This window comes from Homalodisca vitripennis, chromosome 7 (genome assembly GCF_021130785.1).
Source record: "Homalodisca vitripennis isolate AUS2020 chromosome 7, UT_GWSS_2.1, whole genome shotgun sequence".
NCBI classification, from domain to species: domain Eukaryota; kingdom Metazoa; phylum Arthropoda; class Insecta; order Hemiptera; family Cicadellidae; genus Homalodisca; species Homalodisca vitripennis.
This window is the reverse complement of record NC_060213.1, coordinates 117,543,303-117,565,027: the sequence shown is the minus strand read 5'-3', so window position 1 is coordinate 117,565,027 and position 21,725 is coordinate 117,543,303. Positions and strand designations below refer to the sequence as shown.

At 32.8% G+C, this 21,725-nt stretch overlaps 1 protein-coding gene across 1 annotated transcript; it reads left to right on the top strand.

The window, feature by feature from the left end:
• The first annotated feature begins 3,109 nt into the window (after positions 1–3,109).
• Positions 3,110–20,047, top strand: LOC124366232 (acetyl-coenzyme A transporter 1-like). Its single transcript, XM_046822624.1, has 11 exons — positions 3,110–3,276; positions 5,737–5,782; positions 7,665–7,823; positions 7,951–8,067; positions 8,385–8,554; positions 9,558–9,712; positions 12,057–12,244; positions 16,098–16,282; positions 17,617–17,734; positions 19,001–19,216; positions 19,766–20,047. The coding sequence occupies exons 2-11, from the start codon at positions 5,747–5,749 to the stop codon at positions 19,997–19,999; spliced, it is 1,578 nt and encodes a 525-aa protein (XP_046678580.1). The 5' UTR covers positions 3,110–3,276; positions 5,737–5,746; the 3' UTR covers positions 20,000–20,047.
• Positions 20,048–21,725: the final 1,678 nt, after the last annotated feature.

The following is a 21,725-nucleotide window of genomic DNA, read 5'->3' as shown; positions in this document are numbered from 1 at the left end:
TATCAAAGTGACCGTTGTACCTATTGCCCGATTTGACGGCCGTCTCTCATTGGTGGACACATCGTCTGGTTCTGTCTGTCTGTCTGCCGTCTAGGAGCGTCTTATCAGTTGTAACATGTCGGAGCCCTTCTGGAGATGTTGTCCGACCGCGGTTACTCCAAAGTCTTGCACTGTTTTCTCTCGGGCCAAGTAGTTTATCGTACTCGTTAGCAGTGTATAGTTGTATCGTAGAAGCCGTTTTAGATGGATAGTCAGGTAGTGGTTGCTCATCCCTTTGTTCTCTCGGTAGTGGAAGTGTCGTCCCGGGTCTATGCCCTCTTTTCTCGTACTCATGGTACAGTGTCTCGAAGCTCTTGTCAGAGGTGACATGGTCCGATTGCTGTAGTCTACCCCTCGTGATGGTTTCTCTCTACACTTGTTCCTACCACGATGCCAGTGAAGATTTTCAGTGAAATTGACTCTCTTCCGTGGGTCCCACTGCAGCCCTAGAGGCCCTGGCCGAGCTGGAAGTTCAACCCTTTCAAATATAGGCAAGAACCAAGATCAGAAATATTTGATGGAGAGAAATATGTTGTTGTTTCACTTATAGCATAAATTAGAGGTTGAGTTTTGTAAATAGTTAGTAAAAATTAGTGTATCTATTCCTGGGACCTGATCATATTTTAAAAATATTTTACTTTTTCAATCGCCCTTTTTATGTTCGTTATTGATAGTTGGTGTCTTTTAAAGTAATGGAAATGTTGTAGAAATTTCTAAGCGTTATTTTTAATAAGTTTATATTCTTTTAACTAGCTGTTACCTGCGTCTTTTCAAGCTAATTTCAAAAGTCCTTGGCCTACTTAGTAAAAACACTTATCACATAATATGATGGATCACTACGAAATGTTTCAAAGGCAAGTATGTATTATAATCGAGAATTTTTGTAAAAATTGAAACTGGTGGTTTTACGATACCTCCTATACTCTTCAACGTACTCTACTCTCCCTTCAATACATAGCTGGATTCATATTTTCCACTGGAGAAGGCTGTGTTGGAAGTCCTTTAAAACTTGTGCCGCATTCTGTTTTAGCTCCTCAAAAGTTTGAAAATAAATTCCCTTCAGTCGACTTTTGATCTTGCGAAACAGCCGAAATTCACCTGATGATAAATCAGGAGGATAGGCTGAATGTTTGCAATTCTGGGACCTTCTTTTCAGCTAAAAACTCAACGGATAAGGTGCTACGGGATGGTGTATTGTCTTTGGTGCAGAATGCACGAGCTGTTTTCCTACAGTACTACCGATAGTATTTTCCAACTCACTATTTGAGCTTTGCAATAACCTGTAGGTAGTAAACTTCATTCATTGTTTGACTCTCAAAAATCCACAAAGCCATAACAAAGCCATTACTATAGAATAAAACGATTAACATGGCTTTTACTTTTGAATTCCTTTGACGCGCTTCCTTCAGTTTACGTGATAAGGGTGTTTTCCGGGGCATCGATTGTTTTTCTTTTCCAAGTTTTACTTTTTTACAAACTTTATCCAGCAAATTTTAATCTCTTCCAAGGCGATCTAAAACCACCATTTTGGAGCATATTTGATATGTTTAGTTTTTTATGTAAAATCTGTCTCACAGTTTCCTTATCAATGTTAACTTGATCAGCAATTGCTCAAATACGTAAACGACGATATTTTTCACGATCTGGTTAGTTATTTGCATATTTTGGTCGGTAGTAGAAGTACAAGCGCAACCGACCAACCAACTCGTCATCTACCACCTATTATCGGCCTTCACGAAATAAAAGTAGTATTTATTTTCCATATTATAAATGAAAAGGACACTACTTATATGACGTTCCTTACACAACTATTAACTATTAAATATTTTTAACTTGTGAGCCTAGAAAAAAAGGGATTATTAATTTTGTGTTTTGTTTTATAGCAAAAAGAAAAATTATGCCTTTTATTGTTTTTTGAAACTACGTTTATACACTCCAGCTTATTAAATAAATATTTTTGACTTTTAATACTATGCCAGAATCCAATATTATTTTTCCTCTAAATTTATTACGCTGATTACGTTTTTTAAAAAGGGTTTAACATATTTTTATATAATAATAAAACGTTTTATAACATTTTTAGTGTGCTTCTTGGTGTCTCAAGCATTCTATAATACGGGTGAGTTTATGGTATTCGACTGGGAGACCGCCCAATTAGAATAGTGACTCTGCTGTACTAAGTGGGTCGCTAAGTGAGATATATTGTTTGTATGAATGCCTGGAATTTTAGAAAACCCGTATTGACGTTTGCCATACAATGTGTCTATTGTCGCTGCAATAAAAAAGATTTTGATATCAACGTGAGATTAACCACCTTAATGTGCTCTGTCTGGCTGTTATATTTGTCATTTGAATGTTCTTAAACGTATTTCATACATTTATTACTTTATACTAGTTTATTATTTACTTCAATTGTAAATTTAATTTCATTCACATCATAACGTAATCAGTTGGCTGACAAAATATTATTTAATTTTATGTATATATGCTAATGTAACTGTTATGTTGTGTTGTATGGGTATTTATTGTTATTATTGCTATTATTAGAAATATAATGATATCATTCACCATATATTTACTCACCAGATTACGAGTATTAAAAAGTTATATTTGTTAATTTGGGATTTGCCTATATTCTAGCATTGAAATAAATAAGCAGATATAGAGGTTTATTTACTCAAGCACAGTGTAATAAAGGTATAAACAGACAAAGAGTATTAAAATAAAATCCACAATTACGGTTAATGCCCTGTGATTTTCTTTGATATTTTGTTATTTACTATACAATTTGTTTCAACTAAACACTTCTCTAGTTTTCAAATATTTCATCACATGTCCTTATACTCAAATATTTGTTTCAGTATAATTATATATAAATTAGAAATATAAATAGAAATTAATTATTTGTTTTGTAAATGGCCTTCGTGTAATTTTATGTAAACAGCGAAGAGTAGTTGATTTAGTGATAATTGTGTCCATGCTAATAAAGTAGATATGTAGCAGTATCTTTCTTTACCAACAATTATAATTCCATGCCACAATAAAAGTCTTAAACACCACACACGCGCTTACAAATTTGAAGTAAAGATATCAAAGTTACATGACTGTGTGGAAATTTTGTGTAGCTCATCCGTCACCAGGCAGTGACAGAGGCTCCTAGATCTTCTATCAGCTTCTACAAGGCAGCAGTGTGTGGATCTTGGACAGACGACATCCGTTTTCTCTGTGCACCTTACAGTAAGTTTACTGATATCCTCTCATTTTTGAAACCGTACTAATAGTTAATTTGACAACAGTGCTATTCAATCTTCAATTACCTAAAAAATGGTGCTTAAATAGTGAAAGCGATAAATATAAACAATTGTTAATGGGCCTTACACAAACAATTGTTAACAATTTGTCCTTATACGAGTAGGCCTAAGTCAAAAAGAACATAGTCAAGATTTAAATTGTTTTAAAATTTCATATTACTTATATACTGGAGATTGCATGAAAATATAGTTTATTTGGAAAGAAATTTAATGTTGGCCACCATACTGAAAGTGGTGACAAAAGTTAGAGATTTTAAAAAGGATTGACAAAAAGTAGTAGAACATTCTGTACATTTAGTCACTTTTTAGCTAAAACATTTACCATAAAAATTATCATACAATTAATGTAAACTATATAATAAATAAATATATATTATTAAATTAATAAAAGATTGAGTTTCATTGAGTAAATTAAATGTCCTTAACTAAAATGTTTCAAAACCATTTTATCATGTAAGTGTTGGAGAAAACGTAGTATGATTGTTTTGAGCATTATTTCTAGATGCATAACTGCCTAAAGCTACTATTTATTTTAGTTAGAGAGAGCTTTGACTGTAAAATAAAAATAAAAAACCGATTGCCCCATTGGATTAAAATGGTTTTAAAATCTCATATTACTTATATTTTGGAGGTTGTATGAAAATATATATTTTTTGGAAATATATTTCAAGTTGGCCACCATACTAGAAGTGGTGACAAAAAGTTAGAGATTTTAAAAAGGATTGACAAAAAGTAGTAGAAAATTCTGTACATTTAGTAACTTTTTAGCTAAAAATTAACTATAAAAATGGTGTTACAATTTATATAATAAACCTATATGATAAATAATTATCTTATAATTATTAAATTAATAAAAATGTAGTTTTTGGATCGAATTTCAATGAGTAAATTTCATTTCCTTACCTAAAATTTCTCAAAATCATTTTATCATTCTTATAATATGTCATATAAATGCTGGAGAAAATATTGTATGCTTATTTTGAGCATTATTTCTGGATGCATAATTAATTGCCCAAAGCTACTACTTTCAAGTTAAGTACATATTTACGAAGCGACCCAACTTTTTATTTTACGTAATCAGAAAAGAGCTTAGGCTCTGAAATAAAAATAAAATCCAACAAAAAACCCCATTATTGGGCTCAGGCTTTTTGGAGGTCTACAGAGAATCTTTTGTTGCGCAACAAGCATGCATGATCGTTACGTGTAAACTGTTATCATTGTCATGTGTGTTTGACGTACGTAATTATATAGACATAGCTGTATTCTACGGAACAAAGATTAGCAACTATAATCTGTGTAGTCTGACGATTCCACTATAGTGTGTAAAATATTGTCTGCTACATTGTAGACATATTGTCAGCTAGTAATAAAATAAACTAGTCGATAACTTACAAACCAAAAAAAGAAAATATATGTTAAAAACAGCACCAGGTGTAAATTAAAACATCTAAGAGATAACTGTAAGTACAAAAATCAGTTGTATAATGTATTATGATTAACACATATAAGACTCCTTTGAATGGAATATTCAGTGCAAGATTTAGACTTACGATTGATTTTTTGGAGACAAAAGACAGCTTAAAAAGTTCTATATTGTTATTCATTATGGAATTACAGTAATTAGCTAATATCCCTATCTTTAAATGTAATTTCGTGTTGTGAAAGAGGGAGCCTCTAATTCTTTAAAAGGCATATTAATAATAATTACTCTGAAATAAGAGGTGGTTATTGGAAGACGTATCCTGATCCTTTACGGTTCTTTAATATTTAAGTGTAATGACCATTGCATTAATGTACATGAAATCTAAAAATTAATCAGATTCTATTAGCACCAATCATATTGTTGGAAATCTATTCAAAATTTAACAGTTTTTGGGTAAAATCTTTGTTCTAGGTATAACTCATTCGGTGCTATAGATTAAGGCACAGTGACTTGAGCGCTCGGAATGCCATCTGTGGAATGTGAGGCTCAGGTACCTCAGATAGTAAATATTTGAACGGTAACAACCAAAATTCCGTGGCGCAGGCCTAGGATCGGACCTCAGAACTTACTAAAATAATCCTGCGGGCCTTAGTTGACCTCGTCAGCTTGAAGGATTCTTTTTTACTTCATACATAATACTATTAAAGATAGGACATATAATTCCTCCTTTGTAGATCTATTTATCAAATTTCTTTAAAGCTTAGACAAACAACAGATTGTAAGATTACGAAAGCGCCACTTTGTGTGTCTTTGTTTCTAATCTCTCTTTGTTTCTTTGTTTTATTAAATTGAATAAAGTTATTAGTAGCAACAATCGTAATAACATATTTGATAATGCTTTCAATGAATTCTCAGTAGTTAAATGTTAGTTTTGATTATTCTGACCTTTGGTTCTGTTTTCAGTTACAGAGTCATGATTACTCCTGAAGAGCGTAGTTTGAACGGGCAAGTGAGTATCATGTAAAGTTCACCACTATACACAACCATTCACAGTAAAAAATCTTTTGACTTTATTATCATATAAGATTTTACGCTGATGTGTCTTAACATCTTGGCACATATAAGTAGCACACTTAGTAGTAGTTGTTTTAATTTATAATTTTGCATTGATAAAATAATATAAATCACTAACAATGAACAATTAATAAAAAAAGATACTATAGAGAAAGTGTTTAGGATAAACAATTAATTAAAATTAATATTCTATTCGTGTATAACATTAGTAATTTTAATTGCTTTAATTTTATGGTTATTATAGTTAATTGAATCATAGTGTATTATTAAATAAAGCAGAATTTTCTATCTCTATATATTAGAAAAATATAGATCACCACGTTTCGATGATTGACACCGACCCTCTTCCTCAGGTGAAGCCGAATAAAAATATTCAACATGGGCAGAAGATTTAAACCAAAACACAAAACCAAATTTAAAAAACTGGTTAAATTCTAACCTTTGTTAGATGTATTAAAACAAACTAACTAATTTGATTTAATATGCAGTTTTAACATACTATGAATTCAATCCTTGGTACTTGTTACATTTTTATTACATTTAACGATGGTAATTGTTAGAAATCCTGCTAAAATTTTAGGTTATAATATATCGTACATATTTTACGATTATCATTACGAAATCCATTAATGTAACATACATAAAAAATCTATATCTTGTTGTTGAGAATGTCTACTTACCACTATAAAAAGAAGCCATAATTATTAATTTATAAATTCATTTTAGACTCTGAATGTTTTAGCACTTAAAGTGTAGTAGACCCATTACTTTAACGATACTACTGTATTAAGGAGTTTTCTCATAAGCGATTAGTAATTTTATATTACGATTTATTTACGTTTTCTTTGCAAAATGAACAGAAAGACAAGACACAATGCAGTGTAATGTTCTGTATATTTCCAATGAAATTACAATTTTTAATTCATGCTTCATAGTAATAAAACAAAAATAACTTAATTAACTACATAAAAAACACTTATTGTTAAAATTCTGCCGGTGTGTTTTGCTCCATTTTACTATCATAAACATGTTTTCTCACCAGGGGAGGGACCCTCAGTTCATACACTAATGTATAAGAAAATTATTCACGAAAGTTCCTTAAAAAATGAGTCCACTGATAGAAGTGACCTTGAACAGCTATGTTCATAAGCTATGCAGAGCAGCTGAGGGAGGGCATATAGACATGAACAACTAATAAAGTTGCTAGTATATTAGAAGAGCTAAGTAAATTCTGTGTCTATGATTTGTGTAATGGGTGTGATAAGTAAAGGAACGGAAACCTCCTAAGCCAAAATGAAACATGAATGGAACTTGTATTGCTTCTAACAGTTTAGTAGTATAAAAGAAATTTGTTATGTAGCAACATTAATATAAACAAAACAGGGCCGTACTCAGCTTGGGCGCTCCCCGGAAAAAGATATTCGGCGGGGCCCCTTCATGCCCTACTACCGCGTCGTTCGTGGAACGGTCCCTTCAAATAGACGTAAAATTGTCCGAAATTGAAATCTGAGTACGGGTCTGCATAAAATACATAAATTCCAAGCAAAATCAAAGATCATATTCACTCTTAATGTGTACTGAGTTGGCAAATTTAATTAATTTGAACTCGTAGTGATTTGTATCGTGGCTTTTACTATTAATACTCGTGATAGTGTCCGTAGTTGGGAAAAGAAAAAAAAATTATGGGGCAAATAAGAACTCTAACAACTGTAACAACATTCACAACTGTAACAACTCTGAGGCAACAACTGTAAGATTTGGAAGCAAAATGGTAGTTAGATATATTTAAGTAGTAGTTAATTTGGACACGATTCCAGAAAGTCCATTCTACCTCCAAGAAGGATGCTTTGCTGAAGGGAGATCTAGGGAGCGTGGGACTACTAATGTTCCTGTACATGCTGCAAGGTATACCCTTGGGTCTGGCAAGTGCGGTGCCGATGATCCTGCAGAGTAAAGGCGCCAGTTACAATGATCAGGTGAGGAATAAATTTGGAATGGATGTGATATTTTATACACCAAGTTCGTAGTTTGCGAGTATAACAGTTTTAGCACACTTTCTTTCGTTCCCAGTTTAATATAAATCGCTATCATGTGACGTTCTAGGCTATGTACAGCATCACTACTTGGCCTTTCAGCATGAAACTCCTTTGGGCTCCGATCGTCGATTCGGTCTACTCGAAGAGATTCGGCCGCCGGAAGTCATGGCTGGTTCCTATCCAGGTAAATATTGAGTCTGAATTTGTACATAGGCATTCGTCTTTTTAATGATATGCTCTATATCAAAGTAGCTGAAATTGCTTTTATTTTATGTTTGCTAAAACTCGTCACATTTTTATTTACTTCATTTCAAAATCATCAAACAAATATACTTTACTACATATGATTTTGAAACAAAACTGAATCGTCCACCGAAGCTACACATACTTCTTTAGGTGATATTAAAAACTGAAAAAAATAAAAACTAGGCTCAATTCGACATTACTAGAATTAAAATGAAAAATTATATATTTAATATATTAACCCCATCATTTGTTAAGTTCTTGATCGGGGTGTTCATGTTGGGTCTCTCGTCCTACGCTGACGCCTGGTTAGACGATCCTGCAGGACCTCGAGTGGTCATTCTCACAGTGTTCTTCTTCGTGCTCAAGACCTTGACGGCCACCCAGGATGTGGTAGTTGACGGTTGGGCGCTTACCATGCTCAGCAGGTAGGAGCTTCAGTCGCCTTAACTGTTACACAAACTGTGTCCTAATGAATTGATTTCGCTTTGTTACAACACAGTAGTTGTAGATTCTTTGACACTCGCCATAAATTTATTTCGTAAACCCTCATTCTCATATTAAATATGAAAGGATGATATTATGGTCGTGAAATTCGTTTTCGGTCGGAATAATAAAACAAATTAAAACAATTTTGGTCACAGACCTTTCTGAAGACTCATTTTGATATAATGCAATTTGATGTCTGTTGGAACAATTAAAAATAAAATGTTTCTCCATTTCTGAAAATTCATTTCGGAACCCGTTATAGAAGATACCGTTTCTGACAAGAGGAAAAAGTAAAACACACTTTTGAGTATTCCTTGAGAAATGACACGGATGCGATGCAGAAATTTGGTTCATCTTAAAATACGGCCCAAATTCAACTTTTCAAGACAGGTATTTTGAATTTTTGTAGTATGTACATGAATATGACTGTAGAGAGTGATATGTTTATTATATTAACTTATTTAATTTTCATAGAAAAAAAGTCTAGTATACAGTAATTAAAATAAATGTGTCAAGAACAGTATTTCCTTGTGTACGTACTGTAATAAGTTCTAAAATTTGTATCTTCAGCTATAAGTAGTTTGATTTAACTATAACATTTTCTACTCATCTGTATTCAATGCAGTTATTTTAAAGGGTTTTGAATTTAAAGTAAAAAATGCAACTAAAATCATGGCACCACATTATATCGGTATTATGAGATTTAGTTCTTAAAATAGTATAGAGTATTCCGTTATGCATTATTATCAGCTTACAATATTTATCTTATTAAATAACATAAATTAAAATTTTGATTCATAATTTTACTACTACAAGTAGTCAAAGTGTGAGGTCCTTACTCAATTTACTGGTTAGACTTCAGTAAAAATATCAACATGTAAAAATCAGCTATAATTGTTTATGTCTTTTGTCTTGCGATTAAAAATACCACGTGCTCAACAGAGAGAATATCGGGTACGCAGCTATCTGCAACAGCATGGGTCAAACAGCAGGTTTTATCTTGAGCTTCTACGTCTTCATCGCTCTGGAGTCTGCAGACTTCTGCAACGCATACTTGCGGTCTGAGCCTCTGCCTTACGGTGTTGTCACTCTCTCCAGTGAGTATTCCTAACCAAATTTCCGCTGTCAAAAAAATACAGTGAAAGACTGACTTAATAACAAGTTTTACCGAACTTCCGAACTTCACAGTTAAAAGTGGTTGTTTGTGCGAAGTAACAGAAACATTATTTATCGTTAGTCATTCGTTTAATTAACGCCAACTCCACCAATTGAGTTTCGGAAATATATATCATAAGATATGGTTAAACCTTCACTTGGATTGAGTCCAGTTTAAAACTAGATTATTAGAAATTAAATAGTCTTGACAAAATATTGTATCAGGTCCTGCTCTTCTTTATAGCTGTTTCTGAGAATTGATGGACAGGTAGATTGTATGATCACCTTCTGATTCAGAAATTAGCCTCTAGAGAATTTGTAATTAAACATTCAAAGAATCCTGTCACTAATAAACTTAGAATACTTAACGTTCTCTTTAATTTCAGAAATATTTATCATTGAAGGTTACTAAATAATTTGAAATTCAAAATATTTATTTATTTATCATTCAGTCAGTTACTAATGAAATTAAATAGACCGATAAAGTATCACTTATTCACTTAATTCATAACACTTTTTAATTATTGATACTGCAAACTTAAAACATAGATATGAGAAAGCTCAATTAAAATAGTTGAATGAAAATATTACGACTTTAGTGCCTTATACCTTATGTTTTAACACAATTTCTGACATTTGAAAAGAAAAAATGACACATATGAATAATGAAAAGTATTTTCTTAATGAACCATTGAAATATGGGTATATTTTGTTAATTTACTTCTCTTGAATATCATAGTAAATTTTGAACTATTTTATTGCTTCTTATTACTATGTATATTACGTTAATTTTCTAATCTATAATTTATAATTAATGTTAAATAACAGTTACTGGTTTCTTAAAAGGAGGAGTAAAATAAGATTTTTCTTGATTCAATAGAGTAATATTTTGGTCTAACTACTTTATATCAGCGCCTCCTAAAGCCCAAATTCTCTATCCAGTTATTTTATTTTATTATTTCCTATTTTATATTTTAAGTCGAGCTGCAGTAAATATTTGACATGTCCAAAAGCTTTTTCACGCCAACAATTTAAATATTTCCTTATAAAAAATAACTATAATGAAAAAATTATTTAACAATATTTTAAATTCTAGCAGTAATACAAAATGTCACATTGTGTAATATTATTATCGTTTAAATAACTTAACTTAAGGACTTAAAATAGTTCGCAAGTTAGCGTGGCTCATGAGGTAGAGTTATAGAGAAACTTTATTTGGTTAGAGTATTTAGAGTGGGAACTTTAGTTGTAAAGTTTCAAAGGTAAAAAACATACTCCAGTGAATAACATTAAAAAAACCGGATGATTCGGTCTGCAGTTTTTTGTCTTTAAATTAGTTAATTACGCATTTATATTCCATTTTGGACCATTGTTGAAGATATTCGTACATACGCATACCTTTCCCTAAAACTCTCTTACGAAAGAGTGGGAATATTCTTGGATCAAAAGGTATTGATACCCAAGTTTGAAAGTTAACCACAAACTGACTAGCAGAGCTACGGGAACTGGAGTGACATTAAAATTTAGGCAGTTTATTTCTGAGTTTAGAATTGTAAAAATTATTTACAAGCAATTACTTCCAGTGTTTGTGTCGATATCAATCGAGAATGTACAGGTTTTGGTGCTTTTTAACCAAACTGCAATTTTAAAAATTCACAACTAGTGACTCCATTGAGAGTAAATTTTATACAGTCGAGTTTTTAAATTTGATTATGTAATTACATTATAAAACTGTTTTTGAGTATGTAATTTTATAATTAAGGAGATATCGAGTTTGCTCCATTTTCCTTCAGCTCAGTGCAATGTCTGAAATCTGACACTGCCACAGACTTAAATCTAGGAATCTGGAATTCACGTCTATTTGAAAACATATATAGATGAAGACGTTCAAAACGAAATCTTCCCATCGTTTTAACATTAGAGTCACATAAACCACATAAAGCTCTAATTGGGTTCCCAGCAGCCACCAGTTTTATCTAGACAAAGAGATGTTCTCATGGAGGTGGACTAATTAATATCACGTTTTATCAAAATTTACACACGAAAAACTAACCTAAATTGTAACTGGATAGTAAATTCCCAGTTTTTCTGTGGTCCTGTAGTTTTGTGTAATTATGAATTAATTAACTCATTATTTTATTATTTTTACTGTATGAATTCCACTAGTTAGACAATGTAACGCTTTTTTTTAATTAGTTGCAACACATGTTTGGTGTGAATTAATGTTGTACCACCACCAGTTCAATATTACTCTACAATCAATATATCAGAGTGCTGCTCTCAAAGGTTTCTTGCATTACTTCGGATGGGTGTTCCTGGCAACAACCACACTTGTTTGGATACTGAAGAAGGAACGTGCACCACCACCAGACGAAGAACCTGTCCTGGGCATCCTGGAGACATACAAACAACTAGTTCGGATAATGAGACTTCCTGCGGTCCAGAAATTTGCAATTTTCATGCTAACTATGAGTGTAAGTAGAAGCATAGCAACAATATAACGACATATTAGTTTTGGAATAGTTAGTAATTAAATCATATTTATGAAATATTAAATAATTAATGTAGAAACGATATTGATCTTTCATGGAAATAATAAATATAAAGCACGATTTAAAGATATTCCTCCCTCCCTTTTGTCACATTTCTAAAGATATCGAAAATCGGAATACCACAGATCATTGTTGAGTAGCAAGTAGTAATTTTGATTCATTGAAATATAACAATATATTCCCTATAAGTTCTTTACCAAATACTCTGAAACACATTACCCTACCTCTATGTTAAGTTGGACTAAAAATATCTAAACTTACCTCAAAAAACTTAAAAACCTGCAAAACAAGAATAGACGCACCACCATTAAAAACAAAATCCAACGCACACCTACTGCTTCCCCATGAGAAATAGAAGCTAGACATACAGTTTGCGATTTTCGCCACTTGAGTGAAGCACTTAGCAAATTAAATTCTTGAAGTTTCCTCAATACCCTCGTTTCCACATTTGCAACCCTTACTCTACTAAAAAGCCTAAACTCAAAATATAATTCTCCTCATAAAATTATAGCTCGTGTAGGCTGGTAATACCGGAAGCTCGTAAACATTGATCAACGTTGAATGAGAGTAATTCTAATATTTATTTTATTAATAATTAATACGTAATATATTATATACTAATATTAATATATAAATTAATACATAATGTTACTCTTAGATAAGCAATACAGGCAATACTTTACCTGAATAATTTCTGAACCCATGGTTCGTTCTATGTGGCAGAACGAATTCGTCGTAATCAACTGAGCAAAGGTGGTTCGTAATAAATAATATTGGCTAAACGTTTCGTGAAGTTTGACATTTTACAGTAACTTATCACGACATGTATTGAATTTTATTTGTGAGGATTATCATGGAACTCTCACATGTAAGCCTATATCATATAATTTCAAAGTTATTCATTATTACAACATAACGCGGCAAATCACACAAGACTTACAAATGGTTGCTGTTTAATAAGATCAATACTGACCTTTCAATATCCACCATTTTGTAAAGGATAAACGTTTTAGGAATCAATGTAGCATCAAATAGAGCACTTTGAACAATGGTAGTGAATCTGAAAACGTTAATCCTACCAAAAAAGGTGCCGTTGAAAGGTTTAATATTGATGTTATTTAACCAGCCATCGTATTTTTGTACTGAATAAAACCTAGGAAATGTTGTTTACATCGTTATGTTCTAATAATAAAGACCTCTAGAATTATAAAAATACTAACCTACAATACAGTCAAATAGTTAAGATAGCCAGATAACACTGCAAAGTTTGTAGATGTTATCTGCTATAAAAGTAGCAGATAAAATATTAAGGTGTTTCCAAACATATTGCGCACCCTTTATCTCAGTACTTAAACTCGTAAACACGTTACGATGACATTATAATCCGAACTTGTCTTTCTTTAATATATTCCTCAAACATTTTGGCTCTTTCAAAATCCATAAAAGAAAAGTTTAAAATGTCATACAAATTAATGACGACTTGACCAAAGTGACTTGATGAAATATATTTTATTTATTTGCTTCTATATTACACAGTATTATTTGTAGGCTACCTTAAAACTAACATAATGTAGCGAAATAATTTATTAATCGTAGGTAGGTGATTTTACTTTTCATTGATAATACTGCTTGTAGCAGTTATTGAAATAGCATCACAGTTCACCGCTCTAGCGCCACTGCTCAACAATACGGTCTATGCAAACTGTTATTGCTCTCAAAGTTCCGATCACCGCCCAGAGAGAGCGTTGAAGTGCCTTTCCAGCGCTGCCAAGTCTGCCGCAAACTGCTTGATTGGGACATTCTGCCCATTTCTTTTTCTGTTGAAGCCTTAGGACTAGCCAGTCTTCAGCGGTTCAAATACAATGGATAAACGCCTCCAAGTTAACATCGTCAAGGAAGCACATAGACGCAGAACAAAGAAGAGTACTAAAATTTCTTATCATCTTGTGGATGTCAAGAATGTTTAATGAAATACAAATTGGGAAGTGATAGAAAAGTGTTGATAAGAGCTTAGACCAACTGAGAGCTTCATATCTATTGTGAGGGTTGAAAATAGCGGTCGATCACTCACACAACAGAACCAATGACGTTTCTATTACATGCCCTCAGTTATACGTTCGATTAATCAAATACGGCGTATTTTTAGGCAAGAGTTTTATATTTTGTATTTCTGGTTCTCCCACAGATTATTAAAGTCAGTGAGCACATGGTACATGGAGTGCACTATTATTAAATCGGTCACTCACATGCAACCATTGCCACCGAAAGATATTGTGCAGAATGTCCGTGAAAAGCCGAGCCTATATATATTGTTATAAAATACATTTTCTATAATTAGATCTAAAAATGTCCAGTGATTCATCCAAAGTTCTTTATACAGTGCCAATATCAGTGAAACAGAATTTTAGGAGTTTGTAGCTTACTAAGAGTCTAAATAAAAAAAAAAAAAATACTCAAATATATTTGAGTATTTTAGTCTATAATAAAAGTGTAAAAACACCAGAAAATAAAGTACTAGAAATGCAAAGCGTCTGTTATATTCGACCCTCTAAGTACGTAAGTTTATTATTGACAATTATTTATTATTCTTTCTGTGTTTCTAAGTAATCTATTTTTCTGATTTGTATCAAGATATTACTCAAATACATATTTGATTAATTTAGTGTATAATTAGTTAATGAATAAATAAGTTTATGATTGGGTATGTTTTACATATTTTTTATTTATTATGTTTTTTGTTTCTAATTAGCATATATTTAATGAATACAACATATCTTATGCACTAATGTGTTAGTCAGCAGTCGAGTCTGAAACTGTTTCCCCACCACTTCTGGATTTACAGTTATATTATCTTTGTTTAGTCATGTACTTTACACTAGCCGTTTCCTGCGGCTTCGCATGCTTTTCGTAAGCTTTGCCGGTGTTTGAGCAATTCTGGTTCAAGTGAATTATATTTCCAACATCGATGTAGAGTTTACTTTGTAACCACGATCATGAAAATCTGTTAAAAGTGTGTGTTTATAGCCACTGTACAAGTACCTTATTATAAAGCGGTCTAACACCTCAACTAGAAATTAATATAAAATTCAAATATACATAGAAGCTTAGCGCCTTCAAATAGTATTTGGCTATTAAATATATTTGTATTTGTCTCGTAATTGCAGTTTATCATGTGCAGTCGCTTTGATAACTATATTTTGCAGCGCCGCCTGGTGGCGAGTTACATCAATGAGCGTAGCATATAAACCTTCTACGTGGAAAAATAAATAAACATAAATATTTTCATCATGATCGGTCAAATAATTTCTGAGTTTATAAAGGACATACAGATAAATATTCATTTATTATACATTTATTCATTATTTTTTACACTTTATTATAATTATTATTGTTGTTAATTTAACAATATTTTTTAACATTATTCAAAATCTTTGATTTTTTAGCTTTAAAAATGCAAAATATTGTCAAACGTAATGTTTTAAGTACAAATTGGCTTTCACCTCCTGGTCTAAATGAAACCACACAATTCTTAAATAATTTAGAAAAGCCCTACCCAAAGCTCATGAATATAAGCTATTTATTGAATATAAGCTTCATGAATATAGTGCGTCTGGCATTTTTTCAGATTTAGTGAATAAAATGAACCGATAACGTATTATTTTTCTAAAAGAAAGCTCCAGATTCAAGTAATCCTTATTTTATTTCAATACTACATTTGAAATTAGTGTCTAATTTTAAATCAATTCAATTGGTATTTACTAAATGCGTTTGTTAGATCAGTTTCAGTGCCTGTGATTCCATCTCTTGGCTCAAGCTGTTGAGAGTGGGGTTAGCTCGGGAAAAGTTTGCGTTAGTCACAACGGTCATCATCCCGGTGAAACTCTCGCTTCTTCTTATCTTCAGCAAGCGCTTGACGGGCGAAGAACCGATGAATACGTTCATGAAGATCTACCGATTCAGGTACAGTAATTTTTGTGTAGAAATTAAGAAAGCAGTTTGAAAATAATTACACTTTGCTCCAATAATCACCCAACTTACATTTTTCGCATTGTGACTCTATCATCATGGGTATGAATGTGGAGCTGGCTAACCAATCGCAGCGATGCCAAAAGCTGGGATCGAATTAAGTATTACTGAACAATTTTACATTGATCTTATGGGTAGTCACGCGGGCAACGAGAATAAGCACAAAAAATAAAATTATAAACATAGTAAAACGATATGAGATTTTAACACGTAAAATTTTAACAAATGTAGCCTAACTATTCGAACACGTAGCCTACAACACAATTTTATGGTGATTTGGCGAGTAAAATTTTATAATTTAATTTAATATGTAATGAAACCCAATGTGGGGTAACCAATGCTGGAACTAAGCTTTACATGTTACTAAAATTAACAATAAAATTAATGTGAATATTTAATCTTTTTATTTAATCAGATAAAACGGTCAATGTTATTACTGGATTACTGAGTGTAAAGGAAGAATGAGTTATCGATTGTACCGTGTGTAAACATTTACTGTAGGATAAAATTTGTACTTTTCACTACCAAAAAAATATGATACCTAATTTATGAGCAAAAAATGTGAATGTAATAGACCTATGCGGCAAGATATCTCGAAAAAGATTGCATATCTACTGACTTTAAATTTTGCAAGGAACTTCTTTTCTACATACAGTAGACAAGACTGAATCCTGTCTTGGTGCATTTCCACTTTGGAATTTGCTGAGCGTCGATGAAGCCCGTCACTCAGTTTGCTGGGATTTATATTTTGTTACTGTGAACGTAATTTATTTTTCATTTAATTTTCTGTCTTTCCATCTGTGAGTAATGACATTTTGCATTAAATCTCAGCTAAGCCTGTTGCGCGACATATGGTATGCCCTATTCCTGTCCATTAAAAAAATAACAAACCCGATTGACTGCATGAAATGTAACGAAGGTTTTACTAACCAATTCACCAAATAAACCTGTTAAAATGTCGAATGAATGCTTCCAAATCTGTTTATAAATTTGTTTTTTCTATGATTATATCAATACTATCATGGTTACCTATAAGACCAATTTTAAATGTTCGCTAATGCTTAGCCAAATTCCATTGGCTGACAGCGATTATTATCGAAATAGATGTTTCTTATATACATACGAAGGTTCATTCAACATTTCAAGTTTAGAGGTTAGTTAATTTTTTTGGTATTTACCAGACAGACACAAATGAAATTTAGAAACTTAGCGAGTGATATATTTCGCTTATGCCCAGCCAATAACAGTTTGTTGTTTTTTTTTTTTAGAATGGTAATCAGTTTGTTCGCGCCTGTCTACATATGGGCTTCTCCATTCATGATACGGACGAACGAGATTCCTCTCTACTTCTATGCTCTACTGATATTGATCTACGGAAGTATACATGTAATTCTCCTTATATAATTTTTAGTCTCAGGGTTTGTTGGATATTTTCCTTGGTTTAGTGGCAAAAAAAATAATTGTTGTGTTGTTGATTTTTTTTATCACTGGTTGATTGAAAAAGTCTGGAAAATGGTACGTTTTGTGCATTATAGTGAACACACTTGGTTATATTCTGATAAAAAAATTAGAGGGAAGTTAGTTACAAAGGGGAAGTTATTATTGTGTATATTTTGCTAATTTATAACATTTTATCGAAAGTCTTAATTATGTTTATTTAAATAATTCTTATACTAGTATGAAGTTTTGGTTCGTTGGGTTTACAATACTTACTTGCTCACTCTCTCTCTCTCTGGTTTAAACTAGCTTACACTGATCGTGGGATGCTTTCATGATCAGACCCTATAAACTTTCAGTAATAAATACTCCTATATTCAAAAAAGTTACAAATTACTTCCATCAATGTTATAAATGAAGAAAAACTAACCTAATCACAACATAACCTTTTACTACTTTCGTATCTAGGCCTAAATACAACCAACACTACTAGACGACACTGTTGTTTTATGTGAATCCGTTAAGAGGTCATAACTTCTAAGTTGTCTCATTAAACATATATACTATGGTTTAATATGGATTCCACTGTCTTACTGTAGGAAACTTAAGACTTCCTCCATTTTTACATACACGAAATGCGATCAGTGTAGTGCATAACTAATGCATCAGCATAAGTGAATTTTGGTCTTCACAAAATATAATAAATAAAAAATATAATCTGGTTTTAATGTACGTTTTAATCTCGTATGTATTATCAATTTCAATGGTTTTAGTATACATATATTTTTATAAAGGATAACATTGGCGAATTTTCAAACGAAATTTCTTATGCTTACTAGACTAGTACTTATACAAAACGAGGGTTCAGAGACCAGATTAGAAAACATGAATGTGTTTTTTATAATTATACTTCTTGACAGATTATTTAATACACAGGTGTTACAATATTCCATGTTTACAGATTATTTAATACACAGGTGGCAGTATTCCATGTTTACAGATTATTTAATACGCAGGTGTCACAATATTCATGTTTACAGATTATTTAATGCACAGGTGTTAGTATTCCATGTTTACAGATTATTTAATACGCATGTGTCACAATATTCCACGTTTACAGATTATTTAATGCACAGGTGTTAGTATTCCATGTTTACAGATGATTTAATACGCAGGTGTCACAATATTCATGTTTACAGATTATTTAATACACAGGTGTCACAATATTCCATGTTTGCGGCCAAGTCTGCGTTCTTCGCTCGTTCCAGTGATCCTGCGGTGGGCGGCACCTACATGACTCTCATGAACACTCTCAACATTGTGGGGTATTCCTGGCCGAACTCTCTGGTGCTTCTGTTGGTGGACCCTCTCACATTCAAGAGTTGTTCCACAGACAGCGAAAATACTTGTGCTACCAAAGAATTAGCCGAGGTAATTTCCATTGCATTGACTTCAGTAAATTTCTTTGCGTACTCGAACGATTGTGGTTTGTATTTAGGTGCACAAGCAGTGAGTATAGGTGGTAAATTCCAAAACTGTAAGACTTTTTACATGGTTTGAAAATAAAAAGGAATACATGTCATATATATCTTTCATGATTAAAAATATTTAGTCAAAATATGACAAGTTTTAAAATGAGAGGATACATTTAATTCAAGGGATGAAACTTATATTATATATTTACTACTGGGCATAAGAAAAAAAGTTAAAAACAATGATCATGGACTTTAACCCTTAACTCTCAAACTCTGGGTGTTAAACGTAAAGAAAACTGACGTGACTTTTATATCTTGTATGGCGATCCTCTATCGATTTAACGGAAAACTAGTTTGATTAGGTAGGTGTATTCTTATACAACGGACACTGTCTTTTTCCTTCATTATGCTTGTAGTAACAAAATGTATTGTATTAATCTGGAATATTACTTGTGTGAATTTATTGATGACTAGGTTGATGGCTAATATTTGCTAACTGTTCCAGGAATGTGCAGGGGAATGTTTGACTCATGTTGATGGCTACTACGTGCTAATAGCAGCTTGTACGGTGTTCGGTCTTCTGTGGTTGAGATGGGCACTCCCCACAATCCGGGAACTCCAGAAGAAAGATCCTCAAGAGTGGAAAGTGAAGAAACGACAACAGGAGAAGTTAGAACAATCTGATTCTAGGAGAACAACAAACAAAACTGTAACACAAAAATTACTGAATGGAGCATAAATAGTTTCAAATAATTTTGGCTGTGATTAAACAAAATAAGTTAATGAGCTTGTGAGATTCCTTAGATCCACAAAGGTCTAAATACCACAATACTATAATTTGGAATATCAATATCTGTTCTGAACTTCTGAACACGGTATGAAGGTAACTGAAACATATGATATACTGCTGGCGTTCATTTCACATAGAACGTAAAGTGTATATTATTTTAAAATACTTACTGCTTGAATATTTAGCGAAGCCTCTACTACTACCAGTTCCTGATGAATGATTTTCGATTTCCGTGTGTCTGTGCGCAATTTTGTCGAACGAGTTGGCTTAGAGAGTTGAAATTTGCTGTGAAACAAATATCTGCTACCTCTAAATTGTTGTTGAACATGTTAACCATAGTTTTTTTGGAAGTCTAGATTTATATTTATCAAAAATATTACTCTGGTTACATTGATTTTAAGTGTTATATTGTCAGCTCGAAAAACATAGAGTAATATATTTATACTTGGAATTGTTTAGAGAAAGGAAGTGTTGAAACCGAACATCGCCGCTCGCACACCCACAGCAAACCATCAGGGAAGCGCGCCCCCATGGTGGCGAACGGGAAGCCGGATCAAAACTAAACTAGGTAAAATAAAGAACACCGTGGTCAGTATACTCAGGTTCATTTACTATGACATAACATAGGCCTATCCAGCGAGAGAAAAACAAAATTTTTCAACAAATTTCACACCAAAATGAACCTTCCTGTCAATATAAATATATAGGCTATAAAATAAAAATAAAAAAATAATAAAAAAAAGGTGCCTGCAGTAGTATATACCTCAAACAATCCTTGTCAGGTGCACCTGCATACAAAAAATTAGAAAAGCCATAATTTGAAACAAGAAATGCCAATTCCACCCGGTATCCTTCGGCTAAGGGCGGGCTCCTAATGAAATCCAAGAAATAATATCTAAAACTAACTTAAAATTAAATAACAAAATATAAACTATATAAATGGCAACAATAACAATAACAAATAAATAAAGAATATGAGCAGGGTATCACAGATGTTGACTAGAAGATATTGTCCATCATGGTGGCCGTCCTTCAGCAGAGCGCAAAAGCGAAGGTTCTCTGGGACCACGCATGATGGAGAGATGACAGGAGAAAATCAACTCATCTCTTGGACCTCATCAGTGAGGGGCCGTAAACTTAGCCGCACATGTCAGAAGGAAAACAGCTCAGTAAAACTAACAAAACAACTTAAATAAACAAAATTTTCAATCTGGAGCTACTCCTAACTTGTACACCACGGTTCGGACTCTTGACGCCACCCTCCCGGAAAGGCCAAACGCCTTCAAATGGTCAGTGGCCTCTGCAGCCAATAAACCACACACACACATACACTATATAAAACACACATGAGCCGGGGAGATATAGGTATTGAACCGGCTCAGACTCCCCCCCCAAAAGGAGGAACTCCCCTCTTTTAATTTCTTCAAAATGAAGAACCAAACGAAATGCCTCTCCCCCCAATGGTTGAAGAATTATAAACCGGAAACCCTGAAGTCTGCAGAAGGGAAAACCAAGAAAATCCAGTTGGAGGCAAGAAATCCCTCCAAGAGTTGCGTGGGTACAAAAGAAGAAAACAGGAACCTTGATCAGGAAGAAGGAGCAGAGGTAGATCAGGCCTCTGGACCTAAAACCCTCCCGCACCGACTAAAGAGAAATCACGGATGACTCCGGCAAG

Excerpts from the sequence above, each read along its gene's own strand:
- LOC124366232 (XM_046822624.1), top strand. The coding sequence starts at position 5,747 with ATGATTACTCCTGAAGAGCGTAGTTTGAACGGGCAA. Across the intron at positions 12,245-16,097 it reads TTTTCATGCTAACTATGAGT|ATCAGTTTCAGTGCCTGTGA; the intron begins GTAAGTAGAAGC and ends TGCGTTTGTTAG. Across the intron at positions 17,735-19,000 it reads TGATCTACGGAAGTATACAT|GTGTCACAATATTCCATGTT; the intron begins GTAATTCTCCTT and ends TTTAATACACAG.